Genomic DNA, 20,347 nt, shown 5'->3' with positions numbered 1-20,347 from the left:
TTTCATGTTTATTAAGTATTTACATGTTTTACAGAACTTTGCTAGAGTGAAAATGCAGGTGACAATGTCATTGAGTTCATTGGTTGGAACCAATCAGAACTTCAATGAGGCATACTTGCGTCGGTCATTAAAAACTATCCTAGTGTATGCAGAAAGTGACTCAGAACTTCAAGAAACTACTTTTCCAGAACAGGTAAGTAAGTTTTAATGTTTTATAGTAAAGAATTTTCCCTATACATCATAGTTAATAATATAACACTTCTTATTTATAGATATATGGAAAATTGTACATGACTTGATTTTCATTAGGTTATTAATGGATTATGCCAAAATTAATCTTTTTGGTATTAGGTTAATGTGTTGTAGTGTTTTTCTTATAACCACTATACTGTAGTTTAGTTGAACAAATACGTATTTATTCAATGTATAATAAAATTTTCTGTTGTGGTAGGTGCGGGATTTGGTATTTAATCTGCATATGATACTATCAGACACAGTAAAAATGAAAGAGTTCCAGGAAGATCCAGAAATGTTGATGGACCTGATGTATCGGATTGCTAAGGGTTACCAGAACTCTCCTGACCTGCGACTTACTTGGCTAGCAAACATGGCTCAGAAACATACTGAGGTTTGAAATATTTATTAAAACTGCAATTGTTTCTCAGCAACATAAATAAGTGTATAAAACTTAAATATGTTGTTTATGAGAGTTAATATTGATTTAGAGATTATTAAACAAATGTCCGTATGTTGCAGTTACCATAAATATTTGTGATTGTTTGTGCACTGTAATAAAACTAGTAAATATTATAAATGAGTCGCTGCTGTAAGTAGACATATCATATTTTTTAGTGGGATTTTTGTGGATGAAAATAACAGAGATTATAATTTTTAATGAATTTTCTAAACATTTTGCTATGAAAGATATTAAGTGTAAACTCACTAGAATTTTATTGAAATTGGTTTCAAATACGAGTGGTATCAAACACATAAAGTTTGGGTTTGTAAAAACTGATACAACTAATTTAGCCAAAGAATCCATGCCAACAACTTTAAGTCATGATTTTGTTTGTTTAATCAGGAAGTTTTATTTGTCATCTGGAGGTAGTAAGGACAGTAAAAGCTTAATCAGAAAAATCAGATTTTATTTGTCATCTGAAAACTGTAAGGACATTGACAGTTTAATCAAAAAGTTGTTGTTTTATTTGTCATCTATAAACCATGAGGACAATGACTGTTTAATCAGGAAGTTATGGTTTATTTGTTTGCTGAAGGTAGTAAGGACAGTGATAGTTTAATCAGTTGAGATTAAAATGTTCTAAATAGACAATAGTTACTTTTAACATCTGTTGAATATTTTAATTGTTAAACAAGGTTTGAAATCCATGTGATGTCAGGATGAGATGAGTGAGATGAAATTTGAGATCTCTTGAGTATTAGTACTCTTTCCTATTGATTATGTTTTAACTAAAGACATCACTGTTTTATTTTAAGTTAGGCCTGTGATTTTGTTTTGGGTTATTGACTGAGAATCAGCTAAGAGTTTAGTATCAAATAAGAAAAACTGAAAGTCTAAAATATATTGACTTTGTATTTCACACTTTATCAGCTTACTCCAAAAAAGACTGTATACCTTTCAGAGATTTAACCATGTAGAAGCTGCACACTGTCTGGTCCACTCAGCAGCTCTAGTGGCTGAATATCTGCACATGCTAGAAGACAAACCATATCTTCCAATAGGGTGTGTAAGTTTTGAGGTTAGTATTGACGGGTGTTTGTTCATTTGTGTGAATTTCAACTTTTGGTATGTTAATGATATAGGAATAAGTTACTGTTGTAATTGTTAATTTTTGTGAAAAAGAACATGGACTCACAAGATAAGTACATATATGTATATACTAATACGTCGTGATGATATTTAGTCAGTATTTTGTTTTTGGTGAAAGAAAGTCTACTGCAAGTGTTTATACATGTGTTTATATCCAGTGGTATTACCTGTGGACCTGTATTAAAGTGTTTTTAGACAAGGATCTTTTGATGGTGAAGGAAATTAGTAGGAAAAATCTGTCTCAGTAAATTCCTCATTCATCTTATTATATTTTTCAGACAACTGTTATTTTTGTTTGTTTTTATGTAAGTTTCTGAAAGAATCATATGTATGTCTACTTAACCCTATGTGTAAGGAAGGGTCAAAGTTTGAATGTCAGTCTTTTTTATATATAAAGTTGCAATAAAAAATTTAAGTAACTTGTCGTTAATGTATGCAAGTAAACTTAGCACCAAAATGTAGTTTATAATTCAAAGGTTTAATATTTGAATAAATTCACAGTCTTCTATTCTCTATATCACCTGATGTCTGTGCTTCAAATTGCCCATTATTAGATTTTTTTTTTAATTTTCTTTGATCTTCAAAGTGTTCCATCAACCACACACTTATACTACAGATATTGGTAAGTCAGAATTTAAATTTCTAGCTTCTAATCTTCTTCACTGATATATAAGAAAAAAATAGGTCAAATCCATGTGCCATGCCCCTCTTATCTCATTCTGTCTTTTACAAAATGTCAGTATTTTTCTTTGACATTTACTGTTAGATTATTTATGACCAAATTTGTTTTTCACAAGGTTTGTTGATAGGCTAGCTTGTGTTGATGCTCATAATTAGGCATTTGGTCTTGACCAAATAGTTCTTCACAAGGTTCATTGATATGCTAGCTTGTGTTGATGCTCATAATTAGGCATTTGGTCTTGACCAAATAGTTCTTCACAAGGTTTGTTGATAGGCTAGCTTGTGTTGATGCTCATAATTAGGCATTTGGTCTTGACCAAATAGTTCTTCACAAGGTTTGTTGATAGGCTAGCTTGTGTGATGCTCATAATTAGGCATTTGGTCTTGACCAAATAGTTCTTCACAAGGTTTGTTGATAGGCTAGCTTGTGTTGATGCTCATAATTAGGCATTTGGTCTTGACCAAATAGTTCTTCACAAGGTTTGTTGATAGGCTAGCTTGTGTTGATGCTCATAATTAGGCATTTGGTCTTGACCAAATAGTTCTTCACAAGGTTTGTTGATAGGCTAGCTTGTGTTGATGCTCATAATTAGGCATTTGGTCTTGACCAAATAGTTCTTCACAAGGTTTGTTGATAGGCTAGCTTGTGTTGATGCTCATAATTAGGCATTTGGTCTTGACCAAATTGTTCTTCAAAAAAGTTCATTGAGAGGCTAATTCATGTTGATGTTCATATTAGGCAGGTGGCCTAACTAAATAGTTCTTCACAAGGTTCAGTGGGGACATGATCTTTTGATGCTGGTAATTAAACACTTGGCTTCTTTCATTTGTGTGCTTTTCTTCTCCCAGCAGGAAAATACTTTTTAAAACATATTTGTAGCTTAATTGAAGGCTAGTTAAAATATAGTTCTTTTAGGATATTTTGTTCTATTTCCTGATGTGTTTTCTGTTCTAAAACTGATATTTGAAAGCTCTGGGAATTTTTATCTGAAGAACCAACTTTGTGAAAATAATCAGGCCAAGCTCAAATATGGTTTGCACTTGCAAACTCCACATGGGCGTATACTTCACCTGTAATGTTTGTGATCTATGGCTAATTATTTCCTACTGTGTTTACAGGTTTTGGTGGGAGGATTAGAGCTGATACATTCTAAATAGAACAATAAAACCTCAGGTTTACAGATATAATAGACATGAAAAGGTTAACAGTTAACTTTAAAGGTAAGGCCCACATGAAACAAGTGATATTATGTATCAAAAAAAAAAAGCTGTTGTTCCATTTATTTTATATTTTTCAATCTTTTATTTTACTGTACATTGCACACAATTTGGGATTTTACTACAGTTAGTGTTAGAGTAGACAAAATGACAAATAAAATATACAGTTCTACCCAAAAAAATTGACATTCATTTAGGAGGCTCTAGAGGTTATGGAAATGAAACACAAAAACTGGTTAGAGGAAGAAAAGTATTTCAATTCATAAAATGAAAATGACTTTTCACTCAGTCTGAGTCAGACTGACTTAGTAAATTCACAAACAAATCTTTAGTAAAAATTTAGTATATGTGTGTACAATTGAATTGTACAGTTAGCAAAATTTTGTGAAATTTTACAAAAATGTGTAGAATTAATTCAAAATTATGATAAATTATAATTTCCTAATATGGCACTGTTCTATTGGACCAATTCCAAGCACATAGGGTTAAAGTGAGAGTTTAAACTGTGTATGTAACATCTGTTTGTTTGTCACAGTCCCTATCATACAACATTCTTGAGGAAAGTGCTGTATCAGATGACATTTTATCCCCCGATGAAGAAGGAATTTGTACTGGAAAGTACTTCACAGAGAACGGTCTTACTGGTTTGTTGGAACAAGCTGCTAGTTCTTTCTCTTTGGTAAGCATCTTAGTAACCTGCATTTTGTTCAAACATATCTTAGATTTAGAAAGGGATTACACATTAATAAATTTAATAAAACCCTTTGTAATGATGCTTAGACTATAGTCAAGGGATAGTTATTTTTTCTATTGCTGAAAATGTTTCAATTATATTTTCCTTTTGAAGAGAGTTATAAAGAAGTAGATATGCATGTTTATTATTGTCAATTTAATTTTTGCAAATGTCAAGTAAAAGTTAATATTTAAACTCATGTTTCATTATGATTCTTTTAAATACCTCATTTTGTAGGCAGGAACGTATGAAGCAATGAATGAAGTCTACAAAATACTGATCCCCATTGCCGAAGCTCATCGTGATTACAAGAAATTGGCTAATATTCACAACAAACTTCATGAGGCTTTCACCAAAATAGATCAACAGGTGTTAACCATGATTATTGAATAAGTTGTTTCTTTTGTGCATCCAAAACTATTTTAAGAAATTTGTTTGGATAACTATGGGAAAAAATTTATTGTAAAGTATACATTAAAAAAAGTTTAAATTTGTAGTTTGTTGTAATTTTTGTAGGATTAGGAAGCACGTCTTTAGCACCAAATTTAACATTTGTAGTTTTGTTTACTTTTCTCAAGACTGGAAAGCGTGTTTTTGGAACCTACTTTAGAGTGGGGTTCTATGGCTACAAATTTGGAGACTTGGATGAAAAAGAATTCATTTACAAGGAACCAACCCTGACCAAGCTACCAGAGATATCTCATCGCTTAGAGGTAAAAAGACTTTATGAAACTATTATTGAGCAACGTGAGATAGCCAAATTTCTTATAATAAGATGAGATTGTAACTATATAATCATAACAGATTTCTACTTTTGACATGTCCACCAGTGACAGATTTTGGAGTTTGTCAGTTTTTTTTTTTTTGTTTTTTTTTTGCACAATTCTGCATAGCTTTTGCACTATCAAGTAGTTATACAATAATATTTGTCTCTAAATGAAATATATTGTGAATGTTGTTAAAAAGTGTCATTTTGTTTTTCAGAATTTTTATTCAGAAAGATTTGGAGCTGAATGTACAGAGGTCATCAAGGACTCCAACACTGTTGACTCATCAAAGCTGAACCAAGAAAAAGTAATGGATGATAAATTGAGTTTTTCCTTTTAAGTTGTATAGGTCTTTGGATATGTGTCTTTAAAGATATCTTTATTTAAAAGTTTACCTTGTTTGGATGCATATACAATGAGTTTAATATGGGAGTATGGGTTAGCCTTATGGTAGATTTGTTTGTTGCTAAGCACAAAGCTACACAACAGGCTATGTGTTATGCCAACCACAATATTGAAATCTGATTTGTAGTGTTAAATGCCTTCAGATTTATTGCTGAGCCAATGTGCGGCTCCTCTGAAAGAACTCAAGCTTTATAGATGGTGAACATGGTTTAAAAATCTGCAATACCACAAAATATTATTACCTTGGACTTTAAACTGTAGGTGTGTTATAAGAGTGAGAATCAATCCCTTAGTGTGGGTAGTGGAGTGCTATTGACAAATTTTCATTTGTTGGTCAGTAGTTAAAAAAAGACAGAATGACTGCAGATTGCCTTAGCAGCTTTGCCATACTTACAAAGATGCCAAAACAAAGTTATCCATTTATTAAGGAAAGAGAATAACTTCTTGAAAACTACAAATAAATAATTAATTAGCAAGACATGATGAACTGTCTGATATTTATTATCATTGTACTAACAAAAAAAAAGTTGAATGATTGTTGTTTCTTCTAAAATATTAGATTATTAATAACCTTCACAATATGTGCCGATGTCTGATTTTATCCTTTTGATATAGGCTTACATTCAGATAACCTATGTGGAACCTTATTTTGAAATGTATGAAGAAAGAAACAGAGTGACATATTTTGAAAAGAACTATAATATCAGTAAGTTTCCTTTCTGTTTTTCAAATGCCATGCTTTGCAAAATAGTCACAACTTAGTAAGTATTACCAAAAAGGCATTGGTGAACTCAGTTTTCATAGTGAAATACACTACAGTGTTGTATGTTGTATTATTATAATGTTAATATGGTTTTTTAAAAACTCAATTAAGTTTAAAATGCGTATTTGTATATTAGATTGTTGTGTAGAAAGTTTCATAGTGTACTTGTTTTATACATTAACACTGTCACCTTTACGGCACACAACACAAGGTTTTAGATCTCTTACATTCCAATTATTATTAAACTACTTTTCATTTAAGTTATATCAATTATTATAGCATAAAATCTTGGCTAATAATCCACATTTTAACAGTATATAAGTTTTAATTTCTTAATTCTAAAAGACAGTATTTTTAACACTCCTATGAAAAGACGTTTCTAGTCCTGATTTCTCCAAGCCCGTTCCCCTGGCTGTGGTTTCGCTAGATAGTAGATAGGGACAATTGGAATCTCGTTAATCCATTCATTAATGGATTTAAATGGCAATTTCATTTAAATACAAAATTATTAGCCTAATATTAATAACCTTTCAAGTTGCTCTGGGGCCTATTAGGCCCCACTTTTCGTAGGAGTGTTAAAAAATCCTGAATTTTCCCTTGTGACATGTGACACATTTTTCTTCTCTATTTTATCTACAACCTCTCCAAAATGTAGAAAATTAATTTGTCATTGTTCAGACAAACTATAATTTTTATATCCTTCAATTTTGTTTGGTTACAGAGCTATCAAACAGAATCACACTTACCTCTTTCATTCTCTTTTTCAGGATTTTTTAATAGTTCTCTCTTATGTTTAACTTTTTATCATCTATTACCAATAGAAAGACAAGATTTTCATGTATCAAATGATGTATTGTATAACATTGTGTTCTAAACAGATAATTGCCAATTTTACTCAGGACCAACATGGGAAGGCTAAGAAGTAGCTATGATGAATTTGTAAGTTCTTGTCACTCAGCTAGAAAGCTTAAAAATGTTTTAGAGTTAGGGGAAATTGTCTACTTTTGACTTGCTATTAGTCTGTTTTATTTGGTGCATTATTTAATTAAATAAAAATTTAGTGCATCACTGCCATTAGTATAAAAAAGTAGGGTTGAATGTGATGGACAATTTACAGTAAGAAAACAGAAGATTGAGTAAGTACTTTATTTTTAATTTTCATGTTTATTCTTTATTAATAATTACAAAAGGAGCTAAAATGTAACAGTAGGGGTCGTTTTAGGTTCTTTAAGGTTATAAAATATATAATAATGCTAATATAATAAAAATATTTCACAAGGCATGCATGCAAGCATGAAGTTTGGAATAGCTTGTGAATGATGTAATTTGATAGTGCATGAGCTGCATATTCCTCAAGTGATTTACAGCTTATAATGGCACAAATGGTAGGTGGACATGGTTCAAAAAGTTATAAAACAATATAATTTAATTATAAATAGAAGTTTACCATACCAAGTTTAAGGTTACTTAGGATAAACAACTGTAGTTTCAAACTACATTTGAAGTTATTCTAGAAAGAAAAGAGAGTGATTTAGATGCATTTCAATTTATTTTCTTCTGGTGGTTATGAGGTTAGTCAAATTGATCAACCATGTGTGGAGTTAGGATTCAGAAAATAACAGATAAAATATAAAACATTTGAAGTCTATTTAGGTGGTTTTAGAGATTCTACAAATTAAATTAGAGATTTTTAAGACGAAGAAAAGTATTTTTAATCATAACATGAAAATCACTTTGCACATTGACTATTCAAAACAAATACAGTGGAACCTGTCTAAAACAGCCATCTTTGTCACTGAGACAAATTGGCCTGATTAGAGGGGTTCCATTGTACATAATTAGGGATTATGTAAACAAAAAGGGACTGTGATTGAATGACTGCTTTTAAGGGTGACTGAATCTGAGGGGTGGCCACTTAGAGGGTTCTACTGTACTCGCATGTTCAAGTACAAATCTTTTTTTAGTTTATTGAAAATACTTCACAAATATGATTTTTGTATGTGAAATAATTATAATGGTTACTGAAAGACTGCTAAATTTCATGAAAATGTACACACTATTAAAAATTATTAGTATAAAATTGTATAAAGACTTTGAAATGAGTACAAAAAGGTCACAAGGTGGGTCAAATTGACCAAATCCCTGTTGAGAGATTTAATGTCATTTCTACTACTTTGTATTTATTTATTTATTTAAAGTTTAGGATTATTTTTTGAACCATTTAATGTACAGTTACGAACAAATTTAACAGAAAAATGTTGAATAGTATTTAGTCAGACAAGAATAACTTGGGTATCTTAATAATGATCTTGACATAGCATTAATTAACAGATTGACTGTTTCACAGACTGTTTTGTGTATGCCACGCCCTTCACTCCGGATGGTAGGGCTCATGGAGATTTGCATGAACAGTTTAAGAGAAGAACCATTCTAACTACAGAAAACAGCTTTCCTTATGTAAAGACAAGGGTTCAGGTTACTAAGAGAAAACAGGTGAGAAGGTTCTTTCAGAATAATAATCAGTTTACATCTATTTCAAGTTAACATGAGTCAACTTCACCTTTTAAAGAATAAAGAGCCAACTTTATCTCTTTCAAACCAATAAACAGCAATTTCAGTCTCTTTCAAGCTATCAAGAATCAACTTTGGTGTTTCTCAAGCTAGTAAGAATCAACTTCACTCTCTTTTAAGGTGTGATGAGTCAATTTTAGTTTCTTTAAAATAATAAGTCAACTTCAGTCTCTCTCAAGGTAGTAAGAGTTAAATTTACTCTCTTTCAAAGTAGGGTGTGCCATCTTCAGTTTCTTTCAAGCTGGGTGTGTGAAAACTGTGTCTTTCAAAGTAGAAAAAGTCAATTTTGGTTTTAATTTTAGAAAGTTTCAAATCGTATATATTACTGACTGAATATTTGTTGGAGTATTATTTGGAAAATGTCAATTACTAAAACATTTTATCACCTTTATTGTAATTTAGGAGTACTCTAAACGTGTCTAAAAATTTATAAAATAAAAACTAGTATAATTAGACTGTAGACATTATAAAACATAAATGAGTATACTTGGATTGCATTCACAGAGTATTACAAAACATAAATCAGTATACTTGGATTGCATTACAAAACAAGTATACAGAGCATTATAAAACATAAGCCAGTGTATTTAGGTTGTAGTTACAAATCATTATAAAACATAAACCAGTGTACCTACAGTTACAAATCATTATAAAACATAAAAAGTTAGGACACCCTCTGAAATCCTGTGTATTTTTGTAACATTTTTGGATATATAGATATTTAATCTCAATTTTAACAATACTGAGAGATTATAGGAATATAACTAAACAATTAAAACTGAAGAAAAGACTTTTCCAAATCTTTTGTAAATGTAATTCTACAAAAATGCATATTGTAACTGAGGAAAAAGTTAGGACACCCTACCCCCTAATAGCTAGTGTTACCCCCTTTGGCTGAAATAACTGCAGTGAGATGCTTCTTGTAGTCATCTACCAGTCTCTGACATTGGTCTGAAGAAAGTTTGCCCCCACTCCTCAATGCATAATTCTGTCAGCTGTGATATGTTTGAGGGGTTTCTTGCATGTACAACCAGTTTCAAGTCACCCCACAGCATCTCAATGGGATTAAGATCTGGGCTTTGACTTGGTCATTCCAGGACTCTCCATTTCTTAGTTTTCAGCCAGTCCTTGTTGGATTTACTGGTATGTTTTGGGTCATTGTCGTATTGCAGGGTCCAGTTCCGCTTCAGCTTTAATTTTCGTACAGATGGTCTCGCATGATCCTCAAGCACCCTCTGATACACAGTAGAATTCATTGTGGGTTCTGTGATTGTGAGCTGTCCAGGTCCTGCTGCAGCAAAGGAGCCCCAAACCATGACACTTCCATCTCCATGCTTCACAGTTGGTATGAGGTTCTTTTCCTGGAATGCTGTATTTGGTTTACGCCAAACACATCCTCTATCCTGGTGTCCAAATAATTCAATTTTGGACTCATCCGTCCAAAGAACATTATTCCAGAAGTCCTGGTCTTTGTCTACATTCTCTCTGGCAAACTTCAGTCTGGCCTTGATGTTTCTCTTAGAGAGCAAAGGTTTCCTCCTTGCACACTTCCCATGCAAGTTAAACTTGTGTAGTCTCTTTCTGATTGTAGAGGCATGCACTTTCACAGCAACAGTTGCCAGAGTTTGCTGTAGGTCCTGTAATGACATGTTAGGGTGTTTGGAGACCTCTTTTAGCATCTTGCGGTCTGCTTTCGGGGTGAACCTGCTTGGACGACCAGACCTGGGCATGTTGGCAATTATTTTGAAAGCCCTCCACTTGTTGACTATTTTCCGGACAGTGGAATGGCTGATTTCAAATCTTTTTGGGATCTTTTAAATCCCTTACCAGACTCATAAGCTGCTATAGTTTTTTTTTTTTCTTTCTGAAGGCCTCAGACAGCTCTTTTGCTCTCGCTATGGTGCTCACTCTCACTTCAACAGTCAGGAGCACACCAAACTAAATGTCTGAGGTTATAATAGGGCAAGCCTCATTCAAAATGCTGAGTAACGATCTTCTAATCATGTGCACCTGGTGTGATACACCTGTGTGTGAGTTGAGCCATTTTAAGTGGGAATAAATGTGAGGGTGTCCTAACTTTTTCCTCAGTTAAAATATGCATTTTTGTAAATGACATTTACAGAAGATTTGAAAAGTCTTTTCTTCAGTTTTAATTGTTTAGTTATATTCCTATAATCTCTCAGTATTGTTAAAATTGCAATTAAATATCTAATATCCAGAAATGTTACAAAATACAAAGCATTATATAACATAAACCAGTGTATTTAGGTTGTAGTTACAAATCATTATAAAACATAAACCGCTGTATTTAGGTTGTAGTTGCAGAGCATTATAAAATATAAACCAGTGCATTTAGTTGTAGTTACAAAGCATTATAAAATATAAACCGGTGTATTTAGGTTGTAGTTACAAAGCATTCTAAAATATAAACCTGTGTATTTAGGTTGTAGTTACAAAGCATTCTAAAACATAAACCAGTGTATTTAGGTTGTAGTTACACAACATTATAAAATATAAACCAGTGTTATTAGGATGTAGTTACAAAGCATTATAAAACATAAACCAGTGTTATTAGGATGTAGTTACAAAGCATTATAAAACATAAACCAGTGTTATTATGATGTAGTTACAAAGCATTATAAAATATAAACCAGTGTATTTAGTTGTAGTTACAAAGCATTATAAAACATAAACCAGTGTATTTAGGTTGTAGTTACAAAGCACTATAAAATATAAACCAGTGTATTTAGGTTGTAGTTACAAAGCACTATAAAATATAAACCAGTGTATTTAGGTTGTAGTTACAAAGCATTATAAAATGTAAACCAGTGTATTTAGGTTGTAGTTACAGAGCATTATAAAATGTAAACCAGTGTATTTATTTTGTAGTTACAGAGCATTATAAAACATAAACCAGTGTTATTAGGATGTCGTTACAAAGCATTATAAAACATAAACCAGTGTTATTAGGATGTCGTTACAAAGCATTATAAAACATAAACCAGTGTATTTAGGTTGTAGTCATAAAGCATTATAAAATATAAACTAGTGTATTTAGGTTGTAGTTACAAAGCATTATAAAATATAAACTAGTGTATTTAGGTTGTAGTTACAAAGCATTATAAAATATAAACTAGTGTATTTAGTTGTAGTTACAAAGCATTATAAAACATAAACCAGTGTATTTATTTGTAGTTACAAAGCATTATAAAACATAAACCAGTGCATTTAGTTGTAGTTACAAAGCATTATAAAATATAAACCAGTGTATTTAGGTTGTAGTTACAGAGCATTATAAAATATAAACCAGTGTATTTAGGTTGTAGTTCCAGAGCATTATAAAATATAAACCAGTGTATTTAGGTTGTAGTTACAAAGCATTATAAAACATAAACCAGTGTATTTAGGTTGTAGTTACAAAGCATTATAAAATATAAACCAGTGTATTTATTTTGTAGTTACAGAGCATTATATAACATAAACCAGTGCAATTAGTTGTAGTTACAAAGCATTATAAAATATAAACCAGTGTATTTAGGTTGTAGTTACAGAGCATTATAAAATATAAACCAGTGTATTTAGGTTGTAGTTACAAAGCATTATAAAATATAAACCAGTGTATTTATTTTGTAGTTACAGAGCATTATATAACATAAACCAGTGTTATTAGGTTGTAGTTACAAAGCATTATAAAATATAAACTAGTGTATTTAGGTTGTAGTTACAAAGCATTATAAAATATTAACCAGTGTATTTAGGTTGTAGTTACAAAGCATTATAAAATATTAACCAGTGTATTTAGGTTGTAGTTACAAAGCATTATAAAATATAAACCAGTGTGTTTATTTTGTAGTTACAGAGCATTATAAAACGTGTACAAGTATACTTAAGTTGTGGTCACAACATGTTGTAAAACATTGGCTGGTATGATTAAATGTCAGTATAGATTGTCTATATAGGTTGCAGAAAGATGTGTTTGTTTGATGACTGATTTCCCTCCATCTATCCAGCATCTTAAAATTATCATGATTCTTTTGTCTGACCACACCTTTTAGCCCACATGTCACATAAAACACTGTTTAGATGTGATTGTTTTAGTTTATATGTGTAATGTTCGTTAATTATTTCTTTAAAGGTTGTCCTTACACCCATAGAAGTAGCAATAGATGACATTAGGAAGAAGACCAAAGAATTGGCCATTGCAACTTGGCAAGAACCAGCTGACCCAAAGATCTTACAGATGGTTTTACAAGGATGTATTGGAACTACGGTAAACCAGGTAAAAAACAACAACAAAAAGAAGTTATTTATGTTTATAATTAACAGACAGAAGTTTGTTATTGTCTGGTGATAAATATTTTGCAAGAGCAAAGACATAATGTTCTATGTTCATATGAATTGTGTGAGTAATCTGTACCTAAAAGACCATTATGCTCAAAAGGCTTGACACTTGTGTTTAATGATTGAAACTTGAAACACGTGTATGTATAATTAGCAAAGGACTTGAGACAGTTATATGATAATCATAGAACTTGAGAAATTATATGTATGATAATACATAAATGATAAAGGCTAAGGTTAAACTACATCAGTGCCATAAGCAAACTGATGAGTGTCAGTGTAAGTGATATTTGAAATATACAGAAGACATGAACCTGTGGAGAACCATGACTTCCATTGTTCAAACTGGCACCTAGAGAGAGAAAGAGAGATTGTTGTTTAGTATACTGTTGCTACACAACAGATAAATAAACGTATGTAATATCTGTGTTGATGTATTCATTACTGGTTTATTTTTGTTGTTTAGGGTCCAATGGAAGTTGCTGTTGTATTTTTGTCCGATCTTGTCGATGGTGCCAAAACACCGACACCATTACAAAACAAGCTTAGGTTATGTTTCAAGGACTTTTCAAAAAAGTAAGTGGTGCGTTCTAGGTGTAATGTTGCTTTATCTTCATTTGATCTTCCAGACACAAACAAAATACTGTAATCCAAGAATAATATTTTTCAGCAGTTGTACTGAGCTCATTTCGTGTTATTGGTTCTGATAAATTCTGTTATTCTATCTCAACCACATCACCTATAAAGCTTAAAGTTCACTTTGGTTGCAGATAATTTTGTGTCTGATGATTTGACTTAGCAACTGTTCACATTGTCCAGTCTGAGTGTTAAAGATGGTTGAAACAACTTTGGAAGTTATTCTAATTACCCAATCAGACATCCAATGAGACAATTTTAAATTGAAGAATACATGCACATTATTTGTTTACCTATGTCAAATAATAAGATTAACTAATCACTTTGCAGATTGTTTTTTCTCTATATGTTTTCAAGAAATTTCACTATTGGCATATCTCAACAGTAGAATATCAGGTTTCTCTTGTGTTTTTAATTTCTTTGTTAAAGTGAATGAAACTTCCTTTTACTTTTGTGCTTTATTTACCTAACAGCATCAATGATATTTGTTAAAACAGTTTAAGTTTATTGAGAATCTAAAGTAGATTAGAGTTAGATTATGTTAACCTTTCTTTGGTTCAGATGTAGCGATGCCTTAAGAAAAAATAGAAATCTTATTGGCCCTGACCAGCGAGACTACCAAAAAGAACTCGAGCGTAACTATCAACGTTTCACTGACCATCTAGCACCAATGTTAAGAAACAATGGAACGGCTGTACTTAGAGCTGGAAGGTAAAGGTGTGAAATTGTTCATTATAACATGAGTGTAATGTGTAGTGAAAGTTAAATATATTTAAAATCTGAACATGTGGAAGAGCTACATTACTGTTGTTTCCTGTGATTTACGTAATTGTGAGATTTCCTGTTTATTACTCTTACAGTTACATAGGTTTCAAATCTTCTTGTTAACCATTAAAATAGCAGTTTTTTCTTATATATTGTTTGTTATTGGCTTTATAATTTCAGTACACATAATCTTAAGTCCTGATTTATAGTATATAGATCCCTTTTTTCATAATTGTAATACACATATTCTGATTTGTAAAGTGTGTGCCATCATTTCTAGTTTTGATACACATATTCTGATTTCAGTGATGTCGAAAACCCACTTGAAGAGAAATATATATGCAAAAGCGCTCGTTTGGGTTGGGAAAATATTTTACGTGAAGAGCGAACAACGTTTGACCTTTTTGGTCATCGTCAGGTTCACAAAGAAAGAAAGAGGTAACTGACCAGAAGCTGACCACATGTTTGGAAGGGGTTATGTAACTGAGTTTTACATAATGTAGAGGGCGGTGTTAGATATTTGAATACATAATTTTATTTTATTATATTTAATATAGGTATAAAGGCATTCCTTTATATTGGTTTATTTTGGGTTTAACTTGTTGTATAAGTAAGGCTTCTTTAATTTTGCATTTGTGTATGTTCGTTTCTCTATTTAGTATTTGAGTGTTTTCTATGGTTACGTTGTGTTTATTTGACTTGCAGTGTTTAAAAATGTGTGAAGGTGACTTTTTATGTTCTTTGAATCTGGTTTCCATTTTTCTACTTGTTTCTCCAATATAGAAGTCGTGGCAGTTATCACATTGTATTTTATAAATAATGTTGGTGTGGTGTTTGTCAGTGTAGTTTTACATAGTATTGACCTCAGTTTTGTGCCTGGTTTTTGAATAAATTTGGTATTAACTGGAATGTCATATTTTGTTATTAGTTTTGCCAAATGTTGGTTATTTGTCTGCTGATGTCGGAATATATGGTATGCAGCAGTATATGGTTTCGTGATTTTTTGATTCGTGAGATATATTTGTTTCATGTGCTGAGTTCCAAGGAATGTATAGTCCAGTATGGGTGATTTTTTGATTGGATTTCTGTTTTGAATTGTGTATCGGTTCTTGTAATTTTGAGGTTAAGAAATGATATTTGATTGCTTTCTTCCTGTTCACATGTGAAGTTAATGTTGGGATGTATAGAGTTAATGTGATTGAAAAATTAAGTATGTGTTCTGTAGATTTGAATCCTGCAACCGTGTCATCTACATATCTGTACCAGTATAGGGGTGGATGTAATGCTGTGTTAATTGCTTGTGTTTCAACTTGTGTCATAAAAATATAGGCTAGACACAAGTTGAAACACGATTCAACAATATATTCCCAACATCAGCAGACAAATAACCAATATTTAGCAAAACTAGTAGCAAAATATGACATTCCAGTTAATAACAAATTTATTCAAAACCAGGCACAAAACTGAGGTCTATACTATGTAAAACTACACTGACAAACACCACACCAACATTATTTATAAATTACAATGTGATAACTGCCACGTCTTCTATATTGGAGAAACAAGTAGAAAAATGGAAACCAGATTCAAAGAACATAAAATGTCACCTTCACACGTTTTTGAACACTGCAAGTCAAATAAACACAACATAACCATAGAAAACACTCAAACACTAAATAAAGAAACAAACATAAACAAATGCAAAATTAAAGAAGCCTTACTTATACAACAACTTAAACCCAAAATAAACAAATATAAAGGAACGCCTTTATACCTATATTAAATATAGTAAAATAAAATTATATATTCAAATGTCTAACACCGCACCTCTACATTCGACACTCAGTTACACAACCCCTTCCAAACATGTGGTCAGCTTCCGTCAGTTACCTCTTTCTTTCTGTGAACCTGACGATGACCGAAGACGGTCGAAACGTTGTTCGCTCTTCTACATAAAATATTTTCTCAACCCAAAAGAGCCGTTTTTGCATATATATTTCATATTCTGATTTTTATTGCATGTCCCATCATTTCTACTTTTGATACACATATTCTGATTTGTGTTGCATGTGCCATCATTTCTAGTTTTGATGCATATTCTGATTTGTATTGCATGTCCCATCATTTCTAGTTTTGATATCGCATATTCTGATTTGTGTTGCATGTGCCATCATTTCTAGTTTTGATATTTATATTCTGATTTGCACTGTGTCCCATTATTTCTAGTTTTAATACACATATTCTGATTTGTGTTGCATGTGCCATCATTTCTAGTTTTGATACGCATATTCTGATTTGTATTGCATGTCCCATCATTTCTAGTTTTGATACGCATATTCTGATTTGTATTGCATGTCCCATCATTTCTAGTTTCAATACACATATTCTGATTTGTGTTGCATGTGCCATCATTTCTAGTTTTGATACGTATATTCTGATTTGTGTTGCATGTGCCATCATTTCTAGTTTTGATATGCATATTCTGATTTGCACTGTGTCCCATTATTTCTAGTTTTAATACACGTATTCTGGTTTGTGTTGTATGTGCCATCATTTCTAGTTTTGATACGCATATTCTGATTTGCACTGTGTCCCATTATTTCTAGTTTTAATACACATATTCTGATTTGTGTTGCATGTGCCATCATTTCTAGTTTTGATACGCATATTCTGATTTGTATTGCATGTCCCATCATTTCTAGTTTTGATACGCATATTCTGATATGTATTGCATGTCCCATCATTTCTAGTTTTGATACACATATTCTGATTTGTGTTGCATGTGCCATCATTTCTAGTTTTGATACGTATATTCTGATTTGTGTTGCATGTGCCATCATTTCTAGTTTTGATACGCATATTCTGATTTGCACTGTGTCCCATTATTTCTAGTTTTAATACACGTATTCTGATTTGTGTTGTATGTGCCATCATTTCTAGTTTTGATACACATATTCTGATTTGTATTGCATGTCCCATCATTTCTAGTTTTGATACGCATATTCTGATTTGTATTGCATGTCCCATCATTTCTAGTTTTGATACACATATTCTGATTTGTGTTGCATGTGCCATCATTTCTAGTTTTGATACGCATATTCTGATTTGCACTGTGCCCCCTTTTTTTTAGTTTTAATACACGTATTCTGATTTGTGTTGTATGTGCCATCATTTCTAGTTTTGATACTCATATTTTGATTTGTGTTACATGTCCCATCATTTCTAGTTTTGATCGCATATTCTGATTTGTATTGCATGTCCCATCATTTCTAGTTTTGATATGCATATTCTGATTTGTGTTGCATGTGCCATCATTTCTAGTTTTGATACGTATATTCTGATTGTTGTTGCATGTGCCATCATTTCTAGTTTCAATACACATATTCTGATTTGCACTGTGTCCCATTATTTCTAGTTTTAATACACGTATTCTGATTTGTGTTGTATGTGCCATCATTTCTAGTTTTAATACACTTGTTCTGTCATCAGTTTCAATACACATTTTATATTACATGCATGTCACCACTTTCATAGTTTCAATATACATATTCTAATTTGTATTGTGTTTGTCATTATTTTTGTAGTTTTAATACACCTGTTCTGATTTGTGTTGTGTCATAACTTATAGTTTTAACATACATATTTGATTTATGTTGTGTGACATTATAGTTTTAATACTCATGTTCTGATGTATGTTTTATATATGTCAACAGTTTCGTAGTTTTAAAACACATTTATATTCATGACTTGATTTGGTGTTAGCCACTTGCAAAAAAAAGTCGTGAATTATTCATTTCTTGTTAATAAAGTTAACTAAACTGAATTTTAGTGCATTTTAGAAAACATTCTGTGCTTTAGTTTCAGCTGTTTAGTGGCAGTTGTATTTCTTTCAGCTGTTGTTAAACTCTGTCATTTGTTTTGATTAGTAGAGATAGTCAGGTAGATCCTCGACAGAAGACAAGCCCCATGGTGTGAGAGAAGATAGAATACTCATCTGTGAAATGCTGCCTACGTTAAAGATCAAATTATTATTTGTTGTTGTGTGGAGAGTATAATTTTTTTGCATTAGCACTTGAACATCTCTTTCAGTTTCTCTATAAATACTGAAACCAGGATGAGAATGGATGGATCATATATATGACTTTCTTTTAATGTAGTCATCCACAAGAAAACTAGTATTATTTGTTAGTTCTTGAAACAGTTCCCACCAGTTGCTTTATTTTTACATGTAAATGATACTTTGTAATTATGTTATTACTTGTGATAGTTTTACCCATTATTGTAGTTTCTTACTGGTGTAGAAAACTCCAACAGATACATAACAGGTTTTGTGATGGCGTAATGAAAATTAACTGTTGGAAGAATACATACTCTATTTCATGAGGTATGGAAAAGGACCTCACAGAATTCATCCTAAATAGTCAACATGAAACCTTCCTTTAAACTATGATTGTGACAAAATGTAATATGATTGATGTCTTCCTGTAAAACAACATAGTTTGATTTAACATTTATTGTGTGTTAAGGTTTTGATGGAACAAGAGACACCGAACATTTTAACATCTACTCATCTATTCTTTTTCTTTCTCTGCGTGTGTTTATAATGATGTTTGATGTGACTTCCAAGTCTCATGATGTTGACAAAGGTGTTTGGTTCTACAAAACGGTTTGACTTGGTGGCACACCTTGTGTGGCACACAAATTCAAGAAGAATGGTTTTGGTTATTTAATATTACCTTAGAAGAAGGTTTTTAATCATAGATGTTATGATGTATTTAAAAAGTTTTGGTGTTCTGTGTATTTATTGTTTTCGTTTCATTGGTGTTGATGAAAATGCAGTGAGAACTTGTTTGAAGCGTATTCACTAAAATAAAATGTAATTAATGTCCTTTAAAAATAATCATATTGTTACTGATTTCTTTTAACAACAGAAGGTAAAGATATTTAAACTTTCGTGCATCTTGACTGTGAGAAAAGAAGTGTAATAGTCTATTTTGTTATTGTCATCCTTTATATTGATATGTTCGAGAAATTGTTCAGGGCTGGCCTGTAAATAGTTCCAAGTACATGTTTCCCATGGAACAGAGAAACTAGGAAAAGGTGGTTAATTTGATACATTGTGGTCCTGGTATGGAAAACATCGAGAAATTTCACCTCACAGATGAAACCCAGTAATTTCATGTGATATGGTGATACTTCTCAGACACAGATCACAAAATTATTAATTATCATTAACTTGAAACAATTGCTTAGAAGTTAATTCTAGGACACGTAGTACATCAGTGTATGTATTGTATTCAGAAACTCTTTTGGTTAGATCAGTCTTTTCATTTATCGTTTGTTGTCTTGGAGTACAAAGATAGTGGTAATAGAGTATGTTCCTGCCTAAACAGAGTATGAAGGTTCTGAACAAGGCTTTGTCTCGTATCCCTAAACATTATAAAGGAGCATTTTACTACAGCCCGAGAACCCTTCATAAATATATACTTAGGAATAGACTGTTTCCATTAAATAAATTATTTTGATCATTCAAAGACAGTGCAGTCATAAAACAGCCACATCCCATGTCAGTAGTCTTACAAAAAGAAGTGATACCCTGGCTGTACTATTTCATTAACAAACTTGTTTCGGAGAAATTT

The 20,347-nt window shown here is 31.7% G+C and overlaps 1 protein-coding gene across 1 annotated transcript in view; it reads left to right on the top strand.

Annotated features, from left to right (window-relative positions):
- The window catches only part of LOC143248727 (dedicator of cytokinesis protein 7-like), a 60,700-nt gene extending 41,527 nt beyond the window's left edge, over positions 1-19,173 (top strand). Inside the window, 13 exon segments of the mRNA XM_076497391.1 lie at positions 35-193; positions 452-628; positions 1,641-1,757; positions 4,263-4,406; positions 4,698-4,829; positions 5,039-5,173; positions 5,445-5,534; positions 6,248-6,338; positions 8,743-8,888; positions 13,102-13,245; positions 13,774-13,883; positions 14,505-14,654; positions 18,635-19,173. Of these exon segments, the coding sequence (XP_076353506.1) occupies positions 35-193; positions 452-628; positions 1,641-1,757; positions 4,263-4,406; positions 4,698-4,829; positions 5,039-5,173; positions 5,445-5,534; positions 6,248-6,338; positions 8,743-8,888; positions 13,102-13,245; positions 13,774-13,883; positions 14,505-14,654; positions 18,635-18,683 (1,644 nt within the window). The 3' untranslated portion in view covers positions 18,684-19,173.
- Positions 19,174-20,347: the final 1,174 nt, after the last annotated feature.

This window comes from Tachypleus tridentatus, chromosome 4, assembly GCF_004210375.1.
Source record: "Tachypleus tridentatus isolate NWPU-2018 chromosome 4, ASM421037v1, whole genome shotgun sequence".
Lineage (NCBI taxonomy): Eukaryota > Metazoa > Arthropoda > Merostomata > Xiphosura > Limulidae > Tachypleus > Tachypleus tridentatus.
Note: the sequence above shows the minus strand (reverse complement) of the source record. Positions and strands in the feature narration are given on the sequence as shown.